Below are 27,416 nucleotides of genomic sequence, written 5' to 3' on the forward strand. Positions count from 1 at the left end.
TGACCTTCGCCTCCAATGGGTTTTGAGAAGGAGGCGAGGAGAGAGGATGCAAGGAGTATGCAATTGAGATTCTCCCCGTTCAGCAGCGCTGATTACTAGTCCTGATAGCCAAGTGAAATACTAAGGCAATATTTAATGTACCGTATAAAAACTGAATTAAATATTTATATTTGCAGTATAATAGCTATATGACAAACCAATATGCGGGTGTAAAAATATATATATTGTGCTCTGACCGTGTAAAAATATACATTCTAAATGTTTGACCAGACAATTGGTATGAGAGCAAATATTCGCTACACATAATACATAATAGTATTAATAATACTGCATATACACAGAATACTGCATATACACAGAATACTGTATATACACATAATACTGCCAACTTATTAAGCCTTGAAGATATGGAATTGTAAAATCCTGTGCCATTTTAGGAAATATAATCATTATAATAATGTGTTTGTAAGCAGCCTAGTTTCAGTATTAAACTCTTCAGTTCAAGATAAGCTCTCTTATTTTGTTCAGTATTTCCAGAACAACACAGTAGGTTAAATCCAAATCTTGATTTAGAGATATGCTTATTTCCTAACTCAAATTCAGAAGCTGTTTTATAAGTAGTGCATAGAGAGACATTTGATTGTCCCATGACATTGCATGCTCTTCTTAGCAAACCTTTGAAAAGTACCCAGCAACTGACATGTATGTTGGCACATTTTTCACCATTTTACTGCTTCTTCTTCTTAAATTATTAACAACTCAGCAAACCAAAAATGGATAAATACAAACACATCTATAGTGCTATAATAAAAATGAAGCAGAATGCATGTAAAATAAATACAGTTAACTTGACAGTGTTTTGGAGCGTGCCTTAGCATACAAACGTGTGAGCAGTATAAAAGAACACAGCACTAGTAGCACCCAGTAGCAGGCTAGGCTAGCTGATGGAGGAAACCACCATGTCCAGCTCTTTAACGTTCTCCTTGCTGCTGGTGAGACCACAGCTTCCTGACAGCTCAGGAAAGTGTCTGGCTCTGGTACCATGGACGGGTGGCGCTGGAGACTGGGCCAGGCCAGGCTTCTTAGGGGGAATGGGGGGAGGGTTGCCCCTGTCTGCTCGGGGGATGGTGGGGGAGCGGACCCCTAGGGGCAGAGCACCAGAGGCCCTGGGGATGACAGGGGAGGATGGGGTCAGGGCCAGGTTACGGTAGTCAGTGCCGAAGGGAGAGTTGTTAGGTGGCGGAGGTTTGGCCCCCTGCTGGACTGTGAAGCGGGACAGGACCTGGGTGACTGTGCTGCGGGCCAGCTGCTTGGCTGGCCTGGGGACAGAGACAGGGACGGGCTCAGGGGATGGGGACAGGTCTCTGGGTGACTGGGGCAGGCTGCCACCCCCTCTTCCATCCTGCTGTTGCTGCTCTGCTTCAGTGTGGCCCTGGAACTTGTGGCGAGCAGCGTGGAAGCGCTGGTTGATGCCTGCCTGGTAGGAGGACTGGTAGCTGGGGCTGGTGGCCAGGGCCAGCCGTTTGGCCAGCTGAGGAGAGGAGCAGGGGGAGGAGGTGAGGGAGGAGGACCCTGTGCTGCAGGGGGACAGGCTCTGATTCAGGAGGGCAGGGGATAGCAGGACAGGGCTGCTGTTCTCACTCCAGTTGTCCAGGCCCAGTCTGTCTGGAAGGGCGTCCTCCCTGAGGAAGTCGTGCCTGTTGACTTTAGGCTCCTTACCCCCCTCTACCTGGCTGGAGTGTGGTGGTGGTCGTAGTAGTGGTGACCCTCCACTGGTGTCCACAGGAGAGTCTCTCCTCTCTTCCTCCTCCTCAGCTCCCCTCTCTCCCTGCAGCTCTCTCCTCAGCGCCTCCACCTGCTCCTGCAGCAGGCAGCACTGGGCCTCCTCCCTCTTGAGCCGAGAGCGGAGCTGCTCCTTCTCCGTGTCGAACTCAGCCAGCCGCTCCTCCACCCTGGCCTCCATCTGCAAGGCCCTCCTCCTCTCCTCCTGCAGCTCGGCCCTCAGGGCCAGGATCTCCCCCTGCTCCTTCTCCAGCCTACGGCCTGCCTCAGCCAGGCGGTGGCCCTCCTCCAGGGCCCGCTGACTGGCCCACTTGCACTCCTTGGCCAGGGCAGAGGAAAGCTGCTTGTGCTGCAACCGCTCCTCCTCCAGCTGCACGAGGACCTTCTTCTGTTCCTTCTCCAGACGACGCACCTGGCCCCGCTCAAACTCCAGCTAAAGGCAGAATAGAGTACAATAGGTTACATTTTAAAAATGGAATCCTATAGCAGTTATCACTCAGATATTGATGTTATCTCTACCTGTTGCAAGAGGCGTTCCCTCTCCTTTTCTAGGATGCAAGTGACATCATCGCCCTCGGCGGTGTCCTCTGCATGCCTTCTACTCGCCTCCTCCAGATCTGCAATGACCTGACACAACCACAGGGGGGAGACAGAGACACAGAAATGATACATTCCCAGGTCAGGATAATCTGCTAACTAAATGCAATTTCCCTGGTGGAAAATAACCCCTCCTGATTAGTTATGCTTCGGTTGTCAGCTAGTTTTGTTTATCTTTAATCTAATCAAAAGTGGAGGGGTTGGCATCTAAGCCCCAGCCACAACACCCAGCCCTACCCTCCTGTGCCTGCTCTCGGCTGCAGCTAGCTGGGCGAGCATCTTCTCCTGCATCCTCCTGCAGTGGGTGACCACCTGCTTGAGCACAGCCAGGGGGCTAGAGCAGGCTGCAGCCTGGTGGACCCCAGGGCTCTGCCCCCCCAAGGCCTCACCGTCCCTCTGCAGAGCCAGGAACGGGTCACTCAGGTTGTACTTCCCATAGCGCTTCTCCACATATGTGTCTCTGCACTGGGCCTGAGGGAGGAGAGGAGACGAGGGTTGAGAAACACTGGGGTAGAGTACTGTATGTGTGTCAAAACGGGTTATATTGTGTATAATGGTTATTGTTATTGTTCAATCAGCTCTTACTGTAACAGTAATTTAAGTTTCTACCTGAATAAACATACTCTCTCCCTGAGATATGTTACAGTTTTGTAAGTATATAAGAAAGTCAAATATGATAATCAGACAGCCACTAGTACTATGCAGCTACATGTACAATAAACAATACACTATGCACAAGTCTAACCTGGCTCCCCAGCGACTTCCAAAACCCATAATCTGTTTCTTTTCAGTTTCTGCATGCTGCTCTTTCCCTTCCTTCAGGCCTGCTGCAATAATCTTCCCTCCACTGCTTGCTAAACAGGAAGTCAGCCACAGCGGCAAACGTAACATGCCAAGAGAAACATCAACCATATTTTCTATGGGTGTGGGGATTCCCATCCCTACCAGGAAGATAGAGATAGGGAGAGAGCAGGAGAGAGAGAAAGAGAGGGTGAGAGGGAAAGCAGTAGAGCAGGCAGAAGAGGAAGAAGTAGAGAGGGAGAGAGAGGGGGGGGGAGAAGAGAGCGAGGGAGCAGGCAGAAGAGGAAAGTGTGCTAGAGAAAGAGGAAGAAGCAACAGATGTTGTCTGTCTTCAGTCAGCGCATTTGTACGGTGGCTGCTCCTGCTGGGGTCTGGGCCAGGGCTGACTAGACCTTTACTCTACCAGTGCATGGGGAACAATGGCGACTTCAGCAACTTGCCTCTGAGCTGCAGTGAACCTGGCTGAAGGAGTCAATGTGGTGGTTGTACGGAAACAAGGCACAGGTCTAAGGGATGGCCATTCTTATCCACTGAGGGTCAGTTGTTGCCTCTGGGTGCAAGCTTTTGCCTAGCAGAAGCACACCTGATTCAACTATTTAAAAACTCTTGATTCGAGACTATGATTAGTTGATTAAATTAGAGTTTATTAGTCACATGCACAGGGTCGCATATGTAATTGCAGGGTACAGTGAAATTCTTAAGCGCCGTGCTCCAACAGTGCAGGTCAAAGGGAAGTGAGTGAAACAATACAAATAATTACAATTTTAAAAAATAACAATAAATACATATTTACAACTGTAACACTGATAAATGTCCAGTGGGGTGGGGCAGGGTAAATGTCTGTTGAGGGGGTGGGGAGCAGGTAGTAGGTAGCTGCCTAGTGGTGGCTATTCAGCAGCCTGATGGTCTGGTAGAAGCTATTAGCCAAACTGTCCGTTTTTGCCATGATGATACTACACTGCCCGCGTCTGTGATGGAAGCGGGGAGAACAGGCCGTGGCACGGATGGCCCCTGATGATCTTCTTGGCCTTCCTGCGACACCGGGTGTTGTACAGTCGTGGTCAAAAGTTTTGAGAACGACACAAGTATTGGTCTTCACAAAGTTCGCTGCTTCAGTGTTATGAGATATTTTTGTCAGATGTTACTATGGTATACTGAAGTATAATTACAAGCATTCCATAAGTGTCAAAGGCTTTTATTGACAATTACATTAAGTTTATGCAAAGAGTCAATATTTGCAGTGTTGACCCTTCTTTTTCAAGACCTCTGCAATCCGCCCTGGCATGCTGTCAATTAACTTCTGGGCCACATCCTGACTGATGGCAGCCCATTCTTGCATAATCAATGCTTGGAGTAAGTCAGAATTTGTGGGGTTTTGTTTGTCCACCCGCCTCTTGAGGATTGACTACAAGTTCTCAATGGGATTAAGGTCTGGGGAGTTTCCTGGCCATGGACCCAAAATGTCGATGTTCTGTTCCCCGAGCCACTTAGTTATCCCTTTTGCCTTATGGCAAGGTGCTCCATCATGCTGGAAAAGGCATTGGTCGTCACCAAACTGTTCTTGGATGGTTGGGAGAAGTTGCTCTCTGAGGATGTGTTGGTACCATTCTTTATTCATGGCTGTGTTCTTAGGCAAAAATGTGAGTGAGCCCACTCCCTTGGCTGAGAAGCAACCCCACACATGAATGGTCTTAGGATGCTTTACTGTTGGCATGACACAGGACTGATGGTAGCGCTCACCTTGTCTTCTCCGGACAAGGTGTTTTCCGGATGCCCCAAACAATCGGAAAGGGGATTCATCAGAGAAAATTACTTTACCCCAGTCCTCAGCAGTTCAATCCCTGTACCTTTTGCAGAATATCAGTCTGTCCCTGATATTTTTCCTGGAGAGAAGTGGCTTCTTTGCTGCCCTTCTTGACACCAGGCCATCCTCCAAAAGTCTTCACCTCACTGTGCGTGCAGATGCACTCACACCTGCCTGCTGCCATTCCTGAGCAAGCTCTGCACTGGTGGTGCCCCGATCCCACAGCTGAATCAACTTTAGGAGACGGTCCTGGCGCTTGCTGGACTTTCTTGGGCATTCTTCACAACAATTCAACCTCTCTCCTTGAAGTTCTTGATGATCCGATAAATGGCTGATTTAGGTGCAATCTTACTAGCGGCAATATCCTTGCCTGTGAAGCCCTTTTTGTGCAAAGCAATGATGACGGCACATGTTTCCTTGCAGGTAACCATGGTTAACAGAGGAAGAAAAATGATTTCAAGCACCACCCTCCTTTTAAAGCTTCCAGTCTGTTTTTCTAACTCAATCAGCATGACAGAGTGATCTCCAGCCTTGTCCTCGTCAACACTCTCACCTGTGTTAACGAGAGAATCACTGACATGATGGCAGCTGGTCCTTTTGTGACATTCTGGAGTATATGCAAATTGCCATCATCAAAACTGAGGCAGCAGACTTTGTGAAAATTAGTATTTTTTTCATTCTCAAAACTTTTGACCACGACTGTAGGTGTCCTGGAGGGCAGGCACTGTACGACCAATGTTGTGTTCGGCTGAGCAGTCGGCTAAGCTAGTAGAGTGTGCGCCCAATGGTGTGTCTCTGCTAGGCAGGAACAAAACATATGCCAATGTCATATATACAGTGGGGAAAAAAGTATTTAGTCAGCCACCAATTGTGCAAGTTCTCCCACTTAAAAAGATGACAGAGGCCTGTAATTTTCATCATAGGTACACGTCAACTATGACAGACAAAATGAGAAAAAAAAATCCAGAAAATCACAGTAGGATTTTTAATGAATTTATTTGCAAATTATGGTGGAAAATAAGTATTTGGTCAATAACAAAAGTTTCTCAATCCTTTGTTATATACCCTTTGTTGGCAATGACAGAGGTCAAACGTTTCCTGTAAGTCTTCCCAAGGTTTTCACACACTGTTGCTGGTATTTTGGCCCATTCCTCCATGCAGATCTCCTCTAGAGCAGTGATGTTTTGGGGCTGTCGCTGGGCAACACAGACTTTCAACTCCCTCCAAAGATTTTCTATGGGGTTGAGATCTGGAGACTGGCTAGGCCACTCCAGGACCTTGAAATGCTTCTTACGAAGCCACTCCTTCGTTGCCCGGGTGGTGTGTTTGGGATCATTGTCATGCTGAAAGACCCAGCCACGTTTCATCTTCAATGCCCTTGCTGATGGAAGGAGGTTTTCACTCAAAATCTCACGATACATGGCCCCATTCATTCTTTCCTTTACACGGATCAGTCGTCCTGGTCCCTTTGCAGAAAAACAGCCCCAAAGCATGATGTTTCCACCCCCATGCTTCACAGTAGGTATGGTGTTCTTTGGATGCAACTCAGCATTCTTTGTCCTCCAAACACGACGAGTTGAGTTTTTACCAAAACGTTCTATTTTGGTTTCATCTGACAATATGACATTCTCCCAATCCTCTTCTGGATCATCCAAATGCACTCTAGCAAACTTCAGACGGGCCTGGACATGTACTGGCTTAAGCAGGGGGACACGTCTTGCACTGCAGGATTTGAGTCCCTGGCGGCGTAGTGTGTTACTGATGGTAGGCTTTGTTACTTTGGTCCCAGCTCTCTGCAGGTCATTCACTAGGTCCCCCCGTGTGGTTCTGGGATTTTTGCTCACCGTTCTTGTGATCATTTTGACCCCACGGGGTGAGATCTTGCGTGGAGCCCCAGATCGAGGGAGATTATCAGTGCTCTTGTATGTCTTCCATTTCCTAATAATTGCTCCCACAGTTGATTTCTTCAAACCAAGCTGCTTACCTATTGCAGATTCAGTCTTCCCAGCCTGGTGCAGGTCTACAATTTTGTTTCTGGTGTCCTTTGACAGCTCTTTGGTCTTGGCCATAGTGGAGTTTGGAGTGTGACTGTTTGAGGTTGTGGACAGGTGTCTTTTATACTGATAACAAGTTCAAACAGGTGCCATTAATACAGATAACGAGTGGAGGACAGAGGAGCCTCTTAAAGAAGAAGTTACAGGTCTGTGAGAGCCAGAAATCTTGCTTGTTTGTAGGTGACCAAATACTTATTTTCCACCATAATTTGCAAATAAATTCATTAAAAATCCTACAATGTGATTTTCTGGATTTTTTCTTCTCAATTTGTCTGTCATATTTGACGTGTACCTATGATGAAAATTACAGGCCTCTCTCATCTTTTTCTGTGGGAGAACTTGCACAATTGGTGGCTGACTAAATACTTTTTTTCCCCACTGTACAGTGGCTTGCGAAAGTATTCACCCCCCCTTGACATTTTTCCTATTTTGTTGCCTTACAACCGGGAATTAAAATAGATTTTTGGGGGGTTTGTTTCATTTGATGTACACAACATGCCTACCACTTTGAAGATGCAAAATATTTTTGCTTGTGAAACAAACAAGAAATAACACAAAAAAAAACAGAACACTTGAGTGTGCATAACCCCCCCCCCGCTGTATTTAGCGCCATCCATCATTCCTTCAATTCTGACCAGTTTCCCAGTCCTTGCCGATGAAAAACATGCCCACAGCATGATGCTGCCACCACCATGCTTCACTGTGGGGATGGTGTTCTCGGGGTGATAAGAGGTGTTGGGTTTGCGCCAGACATAGCGATTTCCTTGACGGCCAAAAATCTCAATTTTAGTCTCATTTGACCACATGCCTTTTGGCAAACACCAAACGTGTTTGCTTATTTCTTTCTTTAAGCAATGGCTTTTTTCTGGCCACTCTTCCGGAAAGCCCAGCTCTGTGGAGTGTATGGCTTAAAGTGGTCCTATGGACAGATACTCCAATCTCCGCTATGGAGCTTTGCAGCTCCTTCAGTGTTATCTTTGGTCTCTTTGTTGCCTCTCTGATTAATGCCCTCCTTGCCTGGTCCGTGAGTTTTTGGTGGGCGGCCCTCTCTTGGCAGGTTTGTTGTGGTGCCATATTCTTTCCATTTTTTAATAATGGATTTAATGGTGCTTTGTGGGATGTTCAAAGTTTCCGATATTTTTTTATAACCCAACCCTGATCTGTACTTCTCCTTGGTCTTCACGGTGCTGCTTGCTTGGTGGTGCCCCTTGCTTAGTGGTGTTGCAGACTCTGGGGCCTTTCAGAACAGGTGTATATATACTGAGATCATGTGACAGATCATGTGACACTTAGATTGCTCACAGGTGGACTTTATTTAACTAATTATGTGATTTCTGAAGGTAATTGGTTGCACCAGATCTTATTTAGGGGCTTCATAGCAGAGGGGGTGAATGCATATGCACACACCCCTTTTCCGTTATTTATAAAAAAAAAAAAAAAATTAACAAGTTATTTTTTTCATTTCACTTCACCAATTTTGACTATTTTGTGTATGTCCATTACATGAAATCCAAATAAAAATCAATTTAAATTACAGGTTGTAATGCTACAAAATAAGAAAAACGGCAAGGGGGATGAATACTTTTGCAAGGCACTGTAATATCTATCCATCGGTAAAGATATCAGGATACAGAGGCTGTGAAGTCTTGTTCATGCTGTTATTTGATCTGGTCCGTTGGGATATGAGAGGGCAGATCAAAAAGGATGGAAAATAAGGACCTGCAAGACTTGAAACATTTCTCTGAAACACACAGTGGGCACAGTCTGGTGCATGACAGCTAGTCATTAGCCATTACCCAATACCCTGGTCCTGTATCTGACCTGTATGACCCAGGAGAGAGAGGGAACATTCCTCAGCCTCACACATCATAACACAACTGTCCAGTGCAATGGTCCCCACACCAAGCACCAAGCCTGGTCCCAGATCTGTATGTACTGTAGCTTACTCCTCTCTCACTATGTTATAGCCTGGTCCCAGATCTGTTTGTGCTACAGCCAAGTCCTCTAACAATCGTTGTCATCCATCCAGGCCTCTCACTCAACAGTGACTGCTGTGACACATGTCACCTCCAATAGAGTAAACACAAGGAAATTAAGATGACGGTGCGTCCCCCGCAGAACACAAACACACACGTACGCACGCACGCACACACGCACACACGCACACACACACACACAGTCTTGTACAGCTAACCTTGTGGGGACACACAATTCAGTCCCATTAAAAATCCTATTTTCCCTTACCCCTAACCCTAAACCTAACCCTAACCCGTACTCTTACCCTTGCCCTAACCTTAACCCTAACCTTAACCCTAAACCTAACCCTAGCTCCTAACCCTAACCCTTAACCCATACGTAAACATTTATGCACACATGACTGTAAGTCGCTTTGGATAAAAGCGTCTGCTAAATGGCATATTATATTATTATTAACGTAATTCTAACCCTAACACTAATTCTAACCTTAACCCTAAACCCCCTAGAAATAGCATTTGACCTCATGGGGACTAACAAAATGTCCCCAGTTGGTCAATTGTATGTTTGTTTACTATTCTTCTGGTCCCCACAAGAATAGTTAAACATGTCCACACACACACACACACACACACACACACACACACACACACACACACACACACACACACACACACACACACACACACTGCAGCACAAAGGGAGGCTGTTTGGTGTTCCAGTGGTGCTTTCGAGAAGGGGGGAGTGTGAGGAGGAGGAGGACTGACATGAAACACATTCCTGACGTTGCTAATGTTTAACAGCCAGGTCAACCAAAGCTTATTCACTCATTCCTGCGCTAATGTGGCATTGCTAGCAGGCACGAAACGGTCCCAATTCTAACATTTTGTACTTCCTTTTTTCCCACACTAGTGTGTGCCAAATATGGGCATCGCTAGGCTCCAACTTTCTGCAGCATGCCACAGCATAAGGAGAAGCAGGTAAAATGAGCTATGGATGGATACTGGTAAACAGTGAGAATAGCTTTAGACATTATCATAAAACATTGTAGAAACAGAACACAGAAATATCTGTCATATTAACCCAACTTGATTTCCCAGCATACCATGCCATTATAAGAAATGAGTAAAAAAAAAAAGGTAATATAACAAATGTAAACCTTTAGACTCATTGGAAATAGGAATCACCATGTGACTGACAGTGAAACACATACAATACCACGTCAATGGCAGCTTGTGGCTGCTCTGTTGAACCACATACTGAATAGTTCTCATAAAAATACTGTGGTGATTCAAAATTAGCAAGAGACTGAGTGCCTTGAGCTATAAGAATTGTTCACATGATCTGTTGCTCCAAATATTGGTGAGTTCATATGCTACCTAACACACGGTTCTTTGTTTTGTAGCGGGAAATGAAAACATACACCTACTGAAAACCAAAAGAAGAAAAGTTGTTATTCTAGTCCTCAGCCTTTCTCAATTTGAGTAACTATGGGATCCATTGTTGTAATGTTGTTCACTTTTCTTTCATGTGAGTGCAAGAAGAGATTCCATATTCCAGTGCACACTGTTTTGAGGTAATCTCAGAACCATTGCTGGCCACAAGAGACTACTGCTTAGGCAACCAAGGAATGAGTTTACAGATCAGGGTGATTTAGTGTCAGTGAAGCCACACAGTCAGCCACACATCCCCACGGCTCCAGTTAAGGCCTTTGTTTATTTGTTCACTCCAAGTCTCACTGCACACATAGTCATCTTCCACCCACCCAGCACGGTGCATTCAATTACCTTGCCTTAGATGGCCAGTGCCCAGGAGATGTGTAGATTATGGTCTAGACACAATACATTAATGTTCTAGGGGACCTTGATTTCTGCAGTTTGTTCACCTAGATATAGTTTGTTGTATTACTCAGGTTACTTTGTATTGTACTTGGTACTAATCAGCAGTCATGGTGATCAATAAAAACTCAACATGACTTGTCGAACATGCAACTAAATCAATACACGTTAGGATGAGCCTGCAGCAGTTATGGTAGATTTTAATTATGCTGCTGTTGTACCGTTTTTTTGTTGTCTGCACACCACATTGTGTATGTGAATGTAATCTTCCTGAGTCTACCTTTAAAGGATGAATGGAAAATGTGGGTTATTAGCCAGAGACAATCCTCAGACTGCAGACAGATAGAGGGTTATCTTCCCACAGCCAGACAGCCTGACATCCCAGGTGCATTGACAGGATGAATTGGAATACGTGGCTGTATACTGTGGCTACTAAAGTAGAGCTTTTTCCCTGGTTGGCTAAAGGACATCCCATCAATTAAAGTCAGGTTAAATCATTGCACATCATCTCTTGCACATCTATCATTCCTGTGTTAATACTAAATTGTAATTATTTTGCACTATGGCCTATTTATTGCCTTACCTCCATAACTTGCTACATTTGCACACACTGTATATAATATCTTCTGTTGTATTTTTGACTTTATGTTTTGTTTACCCCATATGTAACTCTGTGTTGTTGTTTTTTATCGCACTGCTTTGCTTTATCTTGGCCAGGTCGCAGTTGTAAATGAGAACTTGTTTTCAACTGGTTTACCTGGTTAAATAAAGGTGAAATAAAATTTTAAATTTAAAATTCAAATGGGAGGTCAGGTAATGGGTAGTCTGTCTCGTCTCCAGCTGTCCCGTGTGTACAGTACAGTACTACTAGAAGCCTGGTAAGAGAGGCTATTAGGTAATGGCTAACTCTGCTCTCGAACAACAGTCCCAGTTTGTGGACCACTAACCTGGCTATCTTACATCTGCGATTCCTGTGAAGCATGAGCCGAAGGCGGTGGAGCGGAGAGTTAGGAGTCAGACAGGATGTTGACGGTTCACCTCATTGAGAGGATTTTATTTACAATATTTACAGGTGCAGTATGACTTGGCCAGTTTAAAAAAAGATAAACTTGAAGCTGACATAAATACTTCGATCAATCAAATATATTCTCAGCAATAAAAAAAACTGTTCAGGCATTCAACTACTTCAACTACTACTTCAACTACTGCTATCTCCCCGGCAAAGGTCAAACTGAGAAAGTAGGCCTACTCTTTCCAGGAACCGTCCTTCGCTAGGAATGTTACAACATGATAGCTCAAAATACATTTCTACAATGAATGCATCATTTACCACCATAGACATATCATCATCTCATAAACAAACGTTTTACATGAACACACACCCATTAGCTTGTGTCATATCCGTGCATGGTGTCCTAGGTGGGTACAATGCAGAGCCCTGAAAATATTCAGCTTACATTTTAAGGGGGGTACTTGTTTCTGAAAATACTGTTACTGAATGCATATCTATAATCCGTAACTCCTTATCCATCCGTCCGGATTTTATAATGCGTAGTAAGTACCGGTTTGGAGAAAATTTGGTTTAGACGGTTTCTATACAGATATCCACATATGTACAATCTGGATGGACAGACAAGGAGTTACTGATTATAGATTTGCCTTCAGTAACAGGATTTTCGGAAACAACTACCCCCCTAAACATTTTTGCCAAATATTTTCCGGGCTCTGGATTGTAGCCATCTAGGACACCATGCGTGGATGCGAGGAATCCTATATAGGGCTAGTCAACAGGGAAACAGTGCGCTTCAAACAAACACGAGGTAGGTTAAATTTGACAATAACTAATGAATCCACACTTGTATCATTATTCAAATAATATATTTCACATTGCTAAATTATGTACTTCAACGGGCAGCTTTATACAGGATAGAAATATGGTTACCGAGTTACTTTGTTTGATTAATGACGTGCCCAACAAACGACTTGACTGGGTTGGGGTCAATTCTATCATTTGAAAAATTAATTTGAATTGGCCACATACCACAGGAAGCAGAATTTGAATTTGAATTCAATGAAATTCTAATGGCTTATTTATCTCTATTGAAATGTTTATTTTGACATCATGTATGGTTACCAATACCATGTAGCATAAGGTTGAAACATTTTAAAACTCCTTTTCCCAAAAAAATTGTAAAAAAAGATTACAGTGGTCTGGAAATATTATAAGATCATGTTGTGGGTTGTCTATAATAATTCATAATTCCCTTAATGTTTTTAAATATCAGAATACATTTCCCAGAATGCATTACATCAAACACTGCAGTATTGAAGGGAACAATGTAACATTTCATGATAAAGAAAATTACTGTTTGAAATCTGAGTTGTAATCAAACTAATATTTGAAATGGTATGTGTATTCCTTGCATTAATAAGTGGTATATACTTTTGATAAAATATTTGTCAAATGAATGAGACTTTCATGTTTCATGTCTTAGTTGAATGGGTCTGAATTACTTTTTTTTTTACTTCTTCCTGTGGGGTGTGGCCAGTTCAAATTCAATTCAAATTAATTGTTTAAATTGAATTAAATTCTGAAATTCAAAATTGACCCCAACCATGGTAACAACTCCTCAGACATAATTATAAATCATAGTTGTATCTCTATGCTTCAGACCTCATATTATACAGTGGGGAAAAAAAGTATTTAGTCAGCCACAAATTGTGCAAGTTCTCCCACTTAAAAAGATGAGAGAGGCCTGTAATTTTCATCATAGGTACATGTCAATTATGACAGACAAAATGAGAAAAAAAAATCCAGAAAATCACATTGTAGGATTTTTAATGAATTTATTTGCAAATTATGGTGGAAAATAAGTATTTGGTCAATAACAAAAGTTTCTCAATACTTTGTTATATACCCTTTGTTGGCAATGACACAGGTCAAACGTTTTCTGTAAGTGTTCACAAGGTTTTCACACACTGTTGCTGGTATTTTGGCCCATTCCTCCATGCAGATCTCCTCTAGAGCAGTGATGTTTTGGGGCTGTCGCTGGGCAACACGGACTTTCAACTCCCTCCAAAGATTTTCTATGGGGTTGAGATGTGGAGACTGGCTAGGCCACTCCAGGACCTTGATATGCTTATTACGAAGCCACTCCTTCGTTGCCCGGGCGGTGTGTTTGGGATCATTGTCATGCTGAAAGACCCAGCCACGTTTCATCTTCAATGCCCTTGCTGATGGAAGGAGGTTTTCACTCAAAATCTCACGATACATGGCCCCATTCATTCTTTCCTTTACACGGATCAGTCGTCCTGGTCCCTTTGCAGAAAAACAGCCCCAAAGCATGATGTTTCCAGCCCCATGCTTCACAGTAGGTATGGTGTTCGTTGGATGCAACTCAGCATTCTTTGTCCTCCAAACACGACGAGTTGAGTTTTTACCAAAAAGTTATATTTTGGTTTCATCTGACCATATGACATTCTCCCAATCCTCTTCTGGATCATCCAAATGCACTCTAGCAAACTTCAGACGGGCCTGGACATGTACTGGCTTAAGCAGGGGGACACATCTTGCAATGCATGATTTGAGTCCCTGGCGGCATAGTGTGTTACTGATGGTAGGCTTTGTTACTTTGGTCCCAGCTCTCTACAGGTCATTCACTAGGTCCCCCATGTGGTTCTGGGATTTTTGCTCACCGTTCTTGTGATCATTTTGACCCCACGGGGTGAGATCTTGCGTGGAGCCCCAGATCGAGGGAGATTATCAGTGGTCTTGTATGTCTTCCATTTCCTAATAATTGCTCCCACAGTTGATTTATTCAAACCAAGCTGCTTACCTATTGCAGATTCAGTCTTCCCAGCCTGGTGCAGGTCTACAATTTTGTTTCTGGTGTCCTTTGACAGCTCTTTGGTCTTGGCCATAGTGGAGTTTGGAGTGTGACTGTTTGAGGTTGTGGACAGGTGTCTTTTATACTGATAACAAGTTCAAACAGGTGCCATTAATACAGGTAACGAGTGGAGGACAGAGGAGCCTCTTAAAGAAGAAGTTACAGGTCTGTGAGAGCCAGAAATCTTGCTTGTTTGTAGGTGACCAAATACTTATTTTCCACCATCATTTGCAAATAAATTCATAAAAAATCCTACAATGTGATTTTCTGGAATTTTTTTCCTCAATTTGTCTGTCATAGTTGACGTGTACCTATGGTGAAAATTACAGGCCTCTCTCATCTTTTTAAGTGGGAGAACTTGCACAATTGGTGGCTGACTAAATACTTTTTTTCCCCACTGTAGGTAATGGTGGCATCATTGAGGGGCATTTGGGTCCTGCCTGGAAATTCCACAAGGGGAAAGACGATGGATAGCTCTTACCCTGAGGGTCTCGATGACCAGGTCGCGAGCCTCCAGCTCTCCCTCCAGGACACTGAAGAGCATCAGCAGCTCTGGCTTGCTCAGGCTCTCCATATTCATCTGTGACTCCTGTGGGCAGGGGACAGGAGCTGGATCATTACAAGAGGGCCAATTCATTTTCAATTCTAATGTTCACTATAAGTACATTGTGCAGGAAGTTTTGTCCTTTACTCATTGTTATAATATACCAACATATAAGTAATGTGAATACGTATTTTTTCCTTTGTGTATTTATACAGGATATTTGGATATGATTGGCCTATACTGTACTTAGGTTAAAGCATCCTTGAGTCCTGTGGGTCATTGTGGACCTATGATTTTAAAGAAATGTTAACAGTGCAAAATTGAGCACAAATCTGGCAAAGGCTTGGATATTTAAGTGATAATGCCCTCAAAGCCGGTGTTTGGAGGATATATTGGCACAGGTGTTGTTAGGCCCAAGACGAAGTCGAGCCAATATATCCTCCAAACACCGGCTTCGAGGGCATTATCACTTTTATACAACGGGTTACCAACATATTCAAATAATGATTGACGTATTTTCATTAGAAACGTTATTTTGATTAATTTATTCATACTATTTAATCCTTCCACAAGATATAGTCCCGACACAAATCTAGGGTTGCTAGAGACCCAGTCGTTCAGTCTTTTTGTTCTGTATCTATGGACTCGACCCAGTCGTTCGTTCAAAATGTTCCATTGCCATACTGGCTGGCAACGTTCTTATCCCTTGCTTGCTAGCTAGCCAACTACGGCTAACTTACAGTCACGGCAAAAAGTGCAGCCATAATAACAGCAAAATAGCTGCATTTGCATTTGTTTAAGTAGTTTTCTAGTGACATTTATTTGGATACATCCATAACAATGAGCTAATGAGGAGCGATTTCGCATGGCATAGAAAATGTGCTCACTCATCAAGACACTGTTCAGAGGAGCTAGCCAACAACACAGCTACAGTAACACAATCACTTCAAACTGAAGCTGGAAAGACTGCAAATTAGCTGCAATTCATTTGACCTTTTTTCGGTTTAAATTTTTTTGTATATATCCATAAAAATTATGCTGGACGATTCATGATTTCGAATGGCTGCCTGCCTGCCTGTCTCGTCCCGACACGTTTATTACTATGGGACAGCAGGAGATCGAATTTCAATATTGAAACAATGTTGCAAATGTCGGAGAGACAGACAGCAAGGTTTATACAAATCTCCCAGTTGAAAACAAAATGTTAGTCTAAAAGAAATGTGAGATAATGTCTAGATGCTTTTTATAGTGGCGATCAAGTTTATAAATTGCCTGGCTGGGCTGATGAGACAGTGGATTGTGCAGTCAGATGGAACAGAGTAAAAAGGCATTTTAACGTCATAGATTTAGCCGGTGGCAACTTGTGGAATAGACACCGGCTGGAATGCGGTTTTAACCAATCAGCCGTTGTATAACAGGCAGCATTTTAATCCAATAATGTCACAATTTGCCACTAATAAAACACTAGATGCATTTACCAGGCCCTACTGGGTCTGGACCATCGTTAATAAAAGCTAAAAGCTTTGGTAAACTGAGAGAAAATCACTGCATTTTCCACTCACTCTCATGGTTCATTTGTCTTTGTGAGGAGCCTGTTTACATCATACATGTGAAGGCAAATAACTCACACACACACAGGCCAACATATGGTGAGCAGATAGAGGGGGGAAAAAACAGTCCCAATCTACATCCACATTATCACAAAGTTGTTGACAAGATATTAAGTAACTGACAATGAGCTGTTTGCCCTCATTCGTTCCCATTTGTTCATATCAAGACTCAACAAGTTGTGCTTTGCGATCCTCTCTCCCTCCAACTTTTGGTTGGGCCTCTTGAGAGTTTGTGGTTTTGTTAAAAGGCAGGGTAGAGAATGTTTAAGATCTGCTGTGGTGTCTTTGTATTCTTTACTTAGTGCAGCTGCCCTGGGTCTGTTGACAACTCTGTGGTATCCACACCTCAAACATACAACCACATTCTGACCAGCCAACACATGCAGACCAGGCTTTGGAATCAGTGTAGTTCATACAGTATCCCACTAAGTGATGGGGTCCTTAAAAGAGTAGAAAACACATGGTGTGCTCTTTGGGATATTATTAGTTGGTTGGAAAAAGACTGTCATATGTGACAAGATAATCAAGAGGGTGCTCTGTTGAACTTGGATGAACCAACACTCATAGGGCCAGGAGGGCTTCCTGACCAGGTGACCTGACCAGAAAAAAATAAAAATAAACCTGTGAGCATTATAGTCCATTAGCGTCCCCATATCTGATTATCCATGGCCATAATAGAAGATCTGGGAAAAAATGAGAAAAAAGAAGAAACCCGCACACTGCTCTTGCTATTATCACTGCTCTTTATTAAGCTTTACGTATCAGCCTCAAGGCCTTCGTCAGAGCTCAAAAGCTATTTTTTCTCATCTTATTCAACTGTTACCATGCACCTGCAACAAAGATAGCTCAGATGTGTGAGTGCCTTTTGAATTTTGAATCATAATAGAAGACCTAAAACATCAGAGTAAATGTCTCTCTGTCTGATGTGCCTGCCTCAGCCCCTTGTCTTGGTTAGTTCCCCATCCACCCAGTACAGTCTGTGAGCCATGCTGCTTCAACCGCTAAGCATTCAGCAGGCCTTCTCTGATACGAGCTCTGTGGTCGCCCAGTAGAAGTTTCCATATCATGAAGTCATCAGGAGGGGCCAGCAGGAGCTCTGAGCGTTGCATAATGAGATGGGAGCTTTGATTGGAGCTGCTACTGTACAGCATCATGGGGGCTAAGCTCTCCCTGCATCTGTCAGATCAATAACAAGACACTAAAAAAATCTGAATGGATGTCTAGACTATGGGATATGAATCAATTAAATTCACTTTTCTGAGCTCTGGGACAATAGCAAAGGAGGCAGCAGCAGTAATACAACAGAATAATTTTAGGAAGTAAAATATTTGCTTCCTCTAGTCTAAATCTATTATTGCACTAAAGTTATTCCACTAATACATTATGGTTCTTTCTGGCAGTTTCATCTCAGATCCGAGAAGATCTATGATCTTTAGATGTGTTCTTCAATCTCCAGTTCCTCATGGTTTGGTTTGTGGGCTGACCACATGGCTAGCATGCTAACTAAACTTCCCACTTCCTTCAGTCTGCTTTTACAGCCTCACTAATTTCACAGCCGCTTGTATGACTGAATATACACTCACTAGTAATGTCTTATTCAAATAGAAAGCATGGGTAATGTTACTGAAAGAGATGGCATGCATGGGAAATCCAAATATTCCCACACTCGTTCATTTCCGCTTCCTAAAGAAATGCCTGGGTCTATAATCCTTTTATCTTTGTTTGTTTTAAGCCTAGTCAGCCATTTGCCCCTTATAATGGTACGTTAACAAACTTCTAACTGAACCTCAGAGGCTCTCTCTCTCTCTCTCTGTGTCTCTTTCTCTCTATCTCGCTCTCTCTCTGTGTATTTCTCTGTCTCTGTCTCTCTCGCTCTCTCTGAGTTCAAGCTTATGCAGGTTGCCAGATTTGTCATGCATTTGTCAGTTTTCCTAACTTGAACCCAGCTAGCGCATATTGTTCTGAGAACCAGAGCATGGTTGTCCTATGGTTATTTTGCATACAACCATCCCACAACTTTCTGGAACTGTTTTTTTTAAAGGAACTTGACAATAAAATATTATTTTCTTGGTATTTTATTACTTTAACAGAACGTTTCCTAAAAGTTCAAACATGGTTACATTTAATTTCAATTTTGGTAATGTTCTAGGAATGTTCTCCAACTGGTTTGACATTGGGAATGTTCTCAAATAGTTCAGAGAAGGTTAAGAAACAATATTAATCAGTGGGAATTTCAATACCTCAGCATAACATTTCCTACAGGTTTCCTTGTGGTTCTATTTGAAGTCATGTTCTCAAAATGTTCCGAGAACAGTAGCCCTTTACACTCGTACCCATATACGGTTTGAAAATGGCAGATTTGGGCACTAATAAGCGCTCTGGCTCTGCACTTCACAGCACTGTACGGGTTTTGACTGACAGAAGTTCTGAATTTGAGCACTGCGCGTAACATGAAGTTGCCCCCATCGCTCCCGGTAATTGGACAACTTCAGCAAATTTTCTGAGTGAGTGAAATGCTGTAAATTAAGATGACTTGTATTAAGATGTATTTTGAAAGATGAGATGTTGAGGATTATAATAAATACCGCTTTGATGTCATACAAGCAAGCCAAACACCCATGAGTCCAAATGTGCACTTCACATTTCCATATCATAAAACTCATGTCATATACAGGGTCAACGTTTATGATCACTATGTTTGATGTACAGTTGCAAGGTGACATGGCGTCATACCCTGGGATGTTCTGAACAGAATGAGCCTATGTTTGTTTATTTGTAAGAAAAATGTCACGGCACATGCACCTGAATGCACGTTCTATGCGCACCAAACTTACGATCTGTTTCTCTGAATTGCCTTGTGAAAGCCTAACACTGTAAGATCGTATTTTATAACTTAGCTAGTCATGTTGGCAATAGAACACGCTTTCAAATTATGCCCACCTGACGTAGATTGCGATTTATAATGGACCGGTTTTGGATTGCATAAACAACAATAATTGTGTGATGGCGGGAATGCAGGGTTGTGTTGCTCTAGTTCCTCAATGACACATATAGGAGAGCTCAAAAAAGTCTTATGGTTGAAGACTCTTCTTTGAGTCAAATAAGTGCATTAAAATTGCTTAGGAACTGTGTGGCCACTGGGAGACACCAGTTAGTCCTCTCACTCAAACCCTTGTAATGTTTTGTCTTATGTTGCATCTACCCCACATTTTCCAGGAATAGACTTATCATGTTACTGAATGTATGTAGAGTATTTTCAGATTTTGTTATCAACAAATGCTGCGAAAAGTACAGTAAATGTAAAATGCGCATAAAATCAACAGTGTAATGTTTGGAGTCAGTCTTGTGTCAGGTGAACTGTTGTGCACTTACCTTTGGTCTAATAATTTTCCCATTATCTCCTAACTGTTTCCTTTCAATTGCTACCATGGTTATGCATATGCTTTTCATATTTCTTCTTTAAGAAACATTTCAATTCAGCCACAAGTGTAAAGTGTTAAAGGGAAACTTCGCCATTTTTCGACTTCATATTCATCATCTCCAGCAGGTGATGATATTAAAAGCAAATAGTTATAACATTTATTTAACAATCCCTTGAAAACGACACACAGTTGTCAATGGTTTTAGCTGAGCTGGGGTCTCCTTGCCTCCCCAGCAGCCAAATCAAACTTATTGTGACATTTTATGGAAAACGACCTATTGGCTACACCTGATCTTAATAAAACCTCCCAGGAAAACTTTCAAGGAACCAGAGTACAACGTTCTCAGAACCTCACTGCAACCTACAAATAAACATTCCCAGAACAGGCAAAATGTTCACTTCTGTTCTCAGAATATTTAAAAAACATTCAGTTTTACCGGTCGTGCTAGCTGGGGAAGTGACCAACATACTTCCCAGCTGTGGCTAAGCCAATCAGTAATGTCGATGAGTCATAGCACAGAAGTAGCAGATGCCTTTGGCCTGCTGCACAATGACTCACTAACTGACTGACTGACTCAGTCTCTGCAGGTCATAGCCCAAAGGCTGGCAGATTGCTATATTGAGTTCATTTTTACCTCCAAACGCATTGTATGTGGCCGGCAATACACTCGTATCCCCCGTGGACCGGTTCGTATCTAAAACATTATCCTCCATTCAGGCTGCAAATGCTTCGATTTCCTACTTAACTTTATTTAATGGCGAAAAGGTTTGGAAAAAAAGGGCAAAATATACATCCTCCCTTATGAAACACCATTTTCCACCACAATGCTAGAGTGGCTAAATACTAATCCCCAGTGTTGTTTACCCCTAGCTGAACGCAGGGCGCAACATCAGGAAGTAGCATTCCTAGGCATTAGCCACTCTATCATGTTGGTGGAAAATGGTGTTTCATATAGAAAGTACGCATAATTTGCCCGTTTTTTTCATGCTAATCACATTAGCGCACGTTAGCTCAACCGTCCCGTATATAGGACACCGATCCCGTAGAGGTTAACTCAATACCACTTTTTGTGTCAAGAGACTGGATCAGATCAAAGTAATAACTGACATTATTATTCCTTTTCAAAGTCAGCAGCATACTGTAGCTACCTACATTTGGGTTCTCATTCATGTCTGTGTGCAATAATTAGAATTTCAGTATCATGTCAGTGCTATTACAAACAAAAAATATATTTTGCAAAGCCATTATAATTCATTGATGTCCTCCTGGTTCATTTCCATTAAGTCTGATGTAATTTCGGACCTCACTATGCCAGCTTTAGGAAATACTAGCTAACCATCTCAATGATAAATCAGAATTAGTGGATAAGCTACTCATGTAGTCTTGTCTTTTTGTTGCAACAATGTTACAATGTAAAACGCTATTGTGTGAGGTAACATTTTCTGACAGAGGTGGAAAATATAACACTAGACAATAAATAGACAATTTATAACATTTGTTCAGTCACATGATATAGCCTGGTTTCACATAACTAAATTAAGGACAGACTATCATTACAAGCATGTCTACCAAATCAGGATAAATAAAACAGAGAAACAAGCACAACGCATGAATAATATATATTTCTATAGTATTAGCCAATCTCTATCAGGACATTGAAGATCCTACAAAACCCCTCTACGTTTAGTTCAGTTAATGAGCAACAATGTTTCGTGTATGTTACACTTCTCAAAATGTTATTGTATAGGCTACTTCGGATAAACCATAGACATAAGGATAAACAATTGTATTACAACGACAGCTGTGCAGATTCGAGTGTCTGGCTATTCATAATTATATAAAAGTTTATCCTCGACAATTAACATACCTTCATATGTCTTTTCAATGCCTTTGTAAACTCCAACATCAACTTTACCAATTGTCAAAATTGGCTTGTCTTGCGTCTTCAGTTTCCTATACGGAAGAAATTAGTTCAAATGTGACATGTCCATCAGCCTATAGGCAAGGCCGAATTCAGAGTGTTGACCTATAAGATGTGTCTACCTCAGACGCAGGAGGCATTGAAAGGAGGCTGTTGCATGGGTTAGGATGGATTTCTTTGTTTAGAATTTTTCCCACAAGTCTTTGCCTCTTGATTTGTTAATTTCCTATACGTTACTTTATTTTGCCTTATCTCTTACAAACTGTGCTTCACTTGAAATGTTAATGTAACATTTTTGTTCTATGCTCAAGGTGGTTTAGTTTTCAAAGAGACGTTTTCACGTCGCATTGCAGCTCATACGATATGAGGAGCGCACGAAAAACATTGAAATCTTTAGGGTATGTTGTGATTTCTATCAGATAGCAAAAAAATGCGCCGTGATCATGGAACATTCATGTTTCTAGAGTAGCCTACGCTACTGTATCTGTAACTTTTACTCACTTCAAATAGGCTACCTTAATAATGACCACGTAATAACACTTTATTCTTCACTGTTCCAAATTATGCACTTTGGATAGGCTACTTTAATAATCACAGACATATGGAAATGTAAACAAATTAAAATCATCATCATGAGTTTTATAAAGTGATCTGATCAATGAAATTAAAGGTGGATGAGTCACATGAGTTTATATCTCATAGCTACCTGACTTTATAAACCAGTTGATCACATTCCTTTGTTTCCCAGACAAATTTAACATAAAAATCCCTGGGATTTTTTGCAGGATTAGAGGGTATTACAGTTCTCTCCTCTCAGATAATCCTATCTGTTGTTACTACACGCCACATGGTGGGTTGAGATAATACAAATCTTGTTTGTAAGACACTGAGAAGGTGAAACAGTCTCTCTGCTTGTGCTTTCATGTAATTGTCTTTACTCAACCTAAAATACCTAGCTGTGGTTCAGACTCCAGAGTCAAAGTCTGCCATCCTGTCTTGTGTTGTGGTTTCTCTCAAATGGTCCATATTCCAGTACGTCATCATCTCAGCTAGAACAAAGCACAGTCAACAGAGCAGTCACCCAAATGCAGGTGTTGACTTGCGTGTGGCTAGAGGTGCATTCTTCTCTGTGACTTCAGACAGGATTGTCTCACATCATCCCATGTGTGATGTTTTGCTTATCAGCACCTGGCTAGTACCCATGCATTCTCTTTTTATTAGAATATCCTCTCCTCAGAAAGCTTTTGAGTAGGGATTAGGAATGCTTCTTAACATTAGGCAAACAATACAGTGACGTAATATTTAAACAATAGGGAGTTTATACTGCATAACTCAATGAATTGTATTAAAAAACTTTAATCCTTGATTTGTGTGCCTCAAGAACCCCTGTGCCTATTGAAAAATGCAATACACCATATTTGCCAGTAGAGAGCAGTGCTGGGTTATTCAAGCCAAGCTAACGAATGGCCTTAATGCCTATGGGGCTCTTCCATAGAACTCAGTGGACACTTCTACCCATCACCAGTAGAAACTCAATTTACAGTACTCCACAAAATTATTTGATAATCACAGGTAAGTAACACTGATAGTGCTTGGTAGCCTATATTCAAAGAGATAAGTCATAATATAAGGGAAGTGTAAGAGAGCAATGAATGAAGATAGTCATTAGTCTTTGTGTGATAATACATGTTTTTGTGTAGCGGAGGTGGTTCAGTGAACAACACCTACAAGCTTATGAATAACTTCCAGGAATAGGTTTGTGCAGCATTATAATGGTTGGTATTTATCTGCAGGGTTCTGTGGGATGCGAGCCAGATAGAGTCAGTGTAATAGGCTGCTGAAGGGAGCGGAATGCGCCAGGGCCAGGGCCTCTCCAGCCGTATTTGAGAGGCTCTATTTCAGGCTCTTCAATTAAGCTCTGCTCTGCATCCTGACTGGAGGAGAAACGGTGTCCTCACTCTAAACTCAGGATACACTTCTGCCACTGTACTTTTTCTTGTTACAGTTCTCTAACGACGAGAAATAACAAGGATCAGAGTAGATTGTGTTCTTTCAAATGCAATGTTGTTTTCATGGACTCACCTTGAATATATTTTGTATTTGCATTTTGATGGATAGCTCTGGGGAACATGTTCTGTGTGATTAAACTGCGTTCTGATTGTTTTGATTGTCTCCAGAATTGTATAAACATTTACAATCAGGTAAAAAGCATCCACAGAATGGTTATATTACGTGACAGAAGATCATGGTAAGAACAAATTGTATATAGTTGAAAAATATGCTCTATCATGCACCTTTCCTCTGTTAACATTCTCAACACATTTAAGGAACTTGACAAAAAAGAATTACAACTGTCAAGGTGTCAGTGTAATGCGGTAGGCGAAGTCAGGCGCAGGACACAGAGCTAATCAAAAGGCGTACTTTACTCGTAGGTAAAAGAATGAACAACAACCTCCACGCAGGGAGGGAACAAACCCGCACACTAACGACAACCAAAACATGAACAAACACGCACAACACACAGTGTGAGACAGACGGTTAAATAGGGAAGACTTAACTACATAATGGGAAACAGGTGTAACCAATTAAGACAAAACAAGTCGAACATAGATACATGGATCGGTAGCAGCTAGTACTCCGGTGACGACGAACGCTGAAGCCTGCCCGAGCAAGGAGGAGGGGCAGCCTCGGCTGAATCCGTGACAACAACGTTTCCTAAAAGTTCAAACATGGTTACATTTAATTTCAATTTTGGTATTGTTCTAGGAACATTCTCCAACTGGTTTGACATTGGCAATGTTCTCAAATAGTTCAGAGGACGTTAAGAAACAAAGTTATTCTGTGAGAATTTCAGTGCTTCCACAGAACAGTTCTATGAAAATTATGGGAATGTTCCAAAAAAAATGAATTGTACCCAACATCAATAAGCCCTAAATTCCATTCTCAGAACATTAAGAAAACTTTCCATAAACACCACAATAAATCTTTAGTAACCTTCTAAGAATGTTATTTAAAAACATATACACTGAGTGTACAAAACATTAAGAACACCTTCCTAATATTGAGTTTCACCCCCTTTTGCCCTCAGAACAGCCTCAATTCATCAGGGCATGGACTCTACAAGGTGTCAAAAGCGTTCCACAGGGATGCTGGCCCATGTTGACTCCAATGCTTCCCACAGTTGTGTCAAGTTGGCTGGATGTCCTTTCTAATATCACACAATGTCAAGTGACTCTAGGTTGAAAACCTGCATTCCAAACAGGAATGAGCTCCCTCCTCTATTTTCCACCTCTGCCTTGCCCTACTTATCAAAAACCTGCATTCTTTCTACCGCTGAAATTAATATTTCATATACACTTCACACTCTGTGCTCCACGCAAGGTGGAAAAACCCAATGACCCACTCACACAAAGCACAGGCAGCGATGATATAGGAGGGGAGGCGAAGGGGGTAAATATAGCATTGGCATCTTGGTGGGATCCGTCACCAATCTAAGACCTAATCTGTGGCTGTTATTGGCATCTGTTGCCTGACACCCAGATCTGTAGGGGTTTTAGTTATTCATCAATGCTCTATATCTGTCACCCTATCTGTCTGACTCCCCCTAGAGAGGACACAATGGCACAGGAACATCCTACCCCTCAACTACCCCTCCTGAGTCACTATTAGACAGCTATACCTCCAACCACACACACCTGCATGCTGGAAGAAAGGGATGCTGGGTAATTATAATAAGATATTTAGGTGGGTGCTTACATTTGTCCTATTTCACACGTATGAATTTGACATTTGTTTTTTGCATATCCCACTACCCCTGAGACACCTTCGGCGAGTGGGGTCAGAGCCATGGATCAGCCATTATTGACAGCGACCCTGGAGCAATTAGGGTTAAGTGCCTTGCTCAAGGGCACATCAACAGATTTTTCACCTAGTCGGCTCAGGGATTTGAACCATCAACCTTTCGGTTACTGGCTACCTGCCACCCTAATTAATTTGTTTTAGCTGTACAGTCACGTGCTAATTGCCTCACAGGTTGACCTTTGAGCGTGAAAGTGCACTGATTCATATATGTGTATACCCTTTGAGAGCTTATTTGTCACTGAAACAAAGTACAAATGTTGGCAATATATATACTTTTTTTTAACCTTTCTGGCTTATCATTGAAATATACTGTAAAGCATTGTAGAAGTTATTATATGACTGTAATGCCAATATAACATTTTTTATCTATTACAAAATGTCACAAGCAACAAAACACTTAGAAAGTGTCCTCAATACTGTTGTAAAGTAGTCTGATAAAGAAAAGACGATGCTGAAACTACTGTACAATTCCAATACGCATATCAAAACCAAATCCACAGGGGCATAGCTGGCATTTCCAACAAAAAGAAACAAACAAATCATGAACTAATTAGAAAGCTATAACAAATGGAGCCTTTGATAAGATTTCTAAATACCTTGGGTGACATTTGGGTTGACATATATGGCCCTGTTCAACCATTTGAAAAAGGTGTTTTCCCTGACCTACTCAAATAAACCAGCCCTATCAATTGGATGTTGTCTGCTACCTGTAATAATGGCTGGCAAGGAACAAATATGCCAATGTGGAACCAGTAAAACAGATGGCAGGGAGTTGGATTTGTATTAGATTACTATTGCTTTTTATGTTTTGCGTATCCAGCTTTGCCATGTGCTGAAACTCCTCATAACATTTCAAGGCACTAAATGAAGTCAGGGATTTTTGGTCAGCCTCCAGGAATGGAGTAGACTACAGGAGCATGGCTGGTGTGATATGCTCAGACTAGGCTGTGTGGATCATAGCTCATGTCTAGGTTTAAGGAAGACAGCCAAGTAGAGGATGATGGACAAAAGTTACACAGGCAGTGTTGGCAAGATAAAGACCTCTTTGGTGCAATGTTTATCATAGCTGAGAGAATAACTGTAGTCTAGTGACATTGTGAACCACTACAGAAACACCAAACAGTGGTAAAAAAAAAAATGCCACCATTGCAAGCTGGTGAACAAATGGACATGCAAATGGACACAGAGAATCCTGATATTGAGGTTGCATTCAACCAAATCCACCATAGCAATGTTTGCTCAGTGTCTCTGTTTACAAACTAGTGTCCCTGCAAACACACTTCTTATTCTAAAATCAGAAAGCAGTCACCTGTGAGGGGAA

The 27,416-nt window shown here is 42.1% G+C and overlaps 1 protein-coding gene across 1 annotated transcript; it reads right to left on the reverse strand.

Annotated features, from left to right (window-relative positions):
* Positions 1-22,352, reverse strand: LOC121578374 (CTTNBP2 N-terminal-like protein). The gene is made up of 5 exons (XM_041892720.2): positions 22,181-22,352; positions 15,219-15,326; positions 2,617-2,850; positions 2,302-2,409; positions 1-2,215 (listed from the first exon to the last, which is right to left on the reverse strand). The coding sequence occupies exons 1-5, from the start codon at positions 22,217-22,219 to the stop codon at positions 938-940; spliced, it is 1,767 nt and encodes a 588-aa protein (XP_041748654.1). The 5' UTR covers positions 22,220-22,352; the 3' UTR covers positions 1-937.
* Positions 22,353-27,416: the final 5,064 nt, after the last annotated feature.

Source organism: Coregonus clupeaformis, chromosome 12 (assembly GCF_020615455.1).
Source record: "Coregonus clupeaformis isolate EN_2021a chromosome 12, ASM2061545v1, whole genome shotgun sequence".
NCBI classification, from domain to species: Eukaryota; Metazoa; Chordata; class Actinopteri; order Salmoniformes; family Salmonidae; genus Coregonus; species Coregonus clupeaformis.

Coding starts and splice junctions, on each gene's coding strand:
- LOC121578374 (XM_041892720.2), bottom strand. CDS start 22,219: ATGTTGGAGTTTACAAAGGCATTGAAAAGACATATGAAG. Junction 15,327..22,180: donor CATTGAAAAGACATATGAAG/GTATGTTAATTG, acceptor CCCTGCCCACAG/GAGTCACAGATGAATATGGA. Junction 2,851..15,218: donor TGGTCATCGAGACCCTCAGG/GTAAGAGCTATC, acceptor CTCCTCCCTCAG/GCCCAGTGCAGAGACACATA.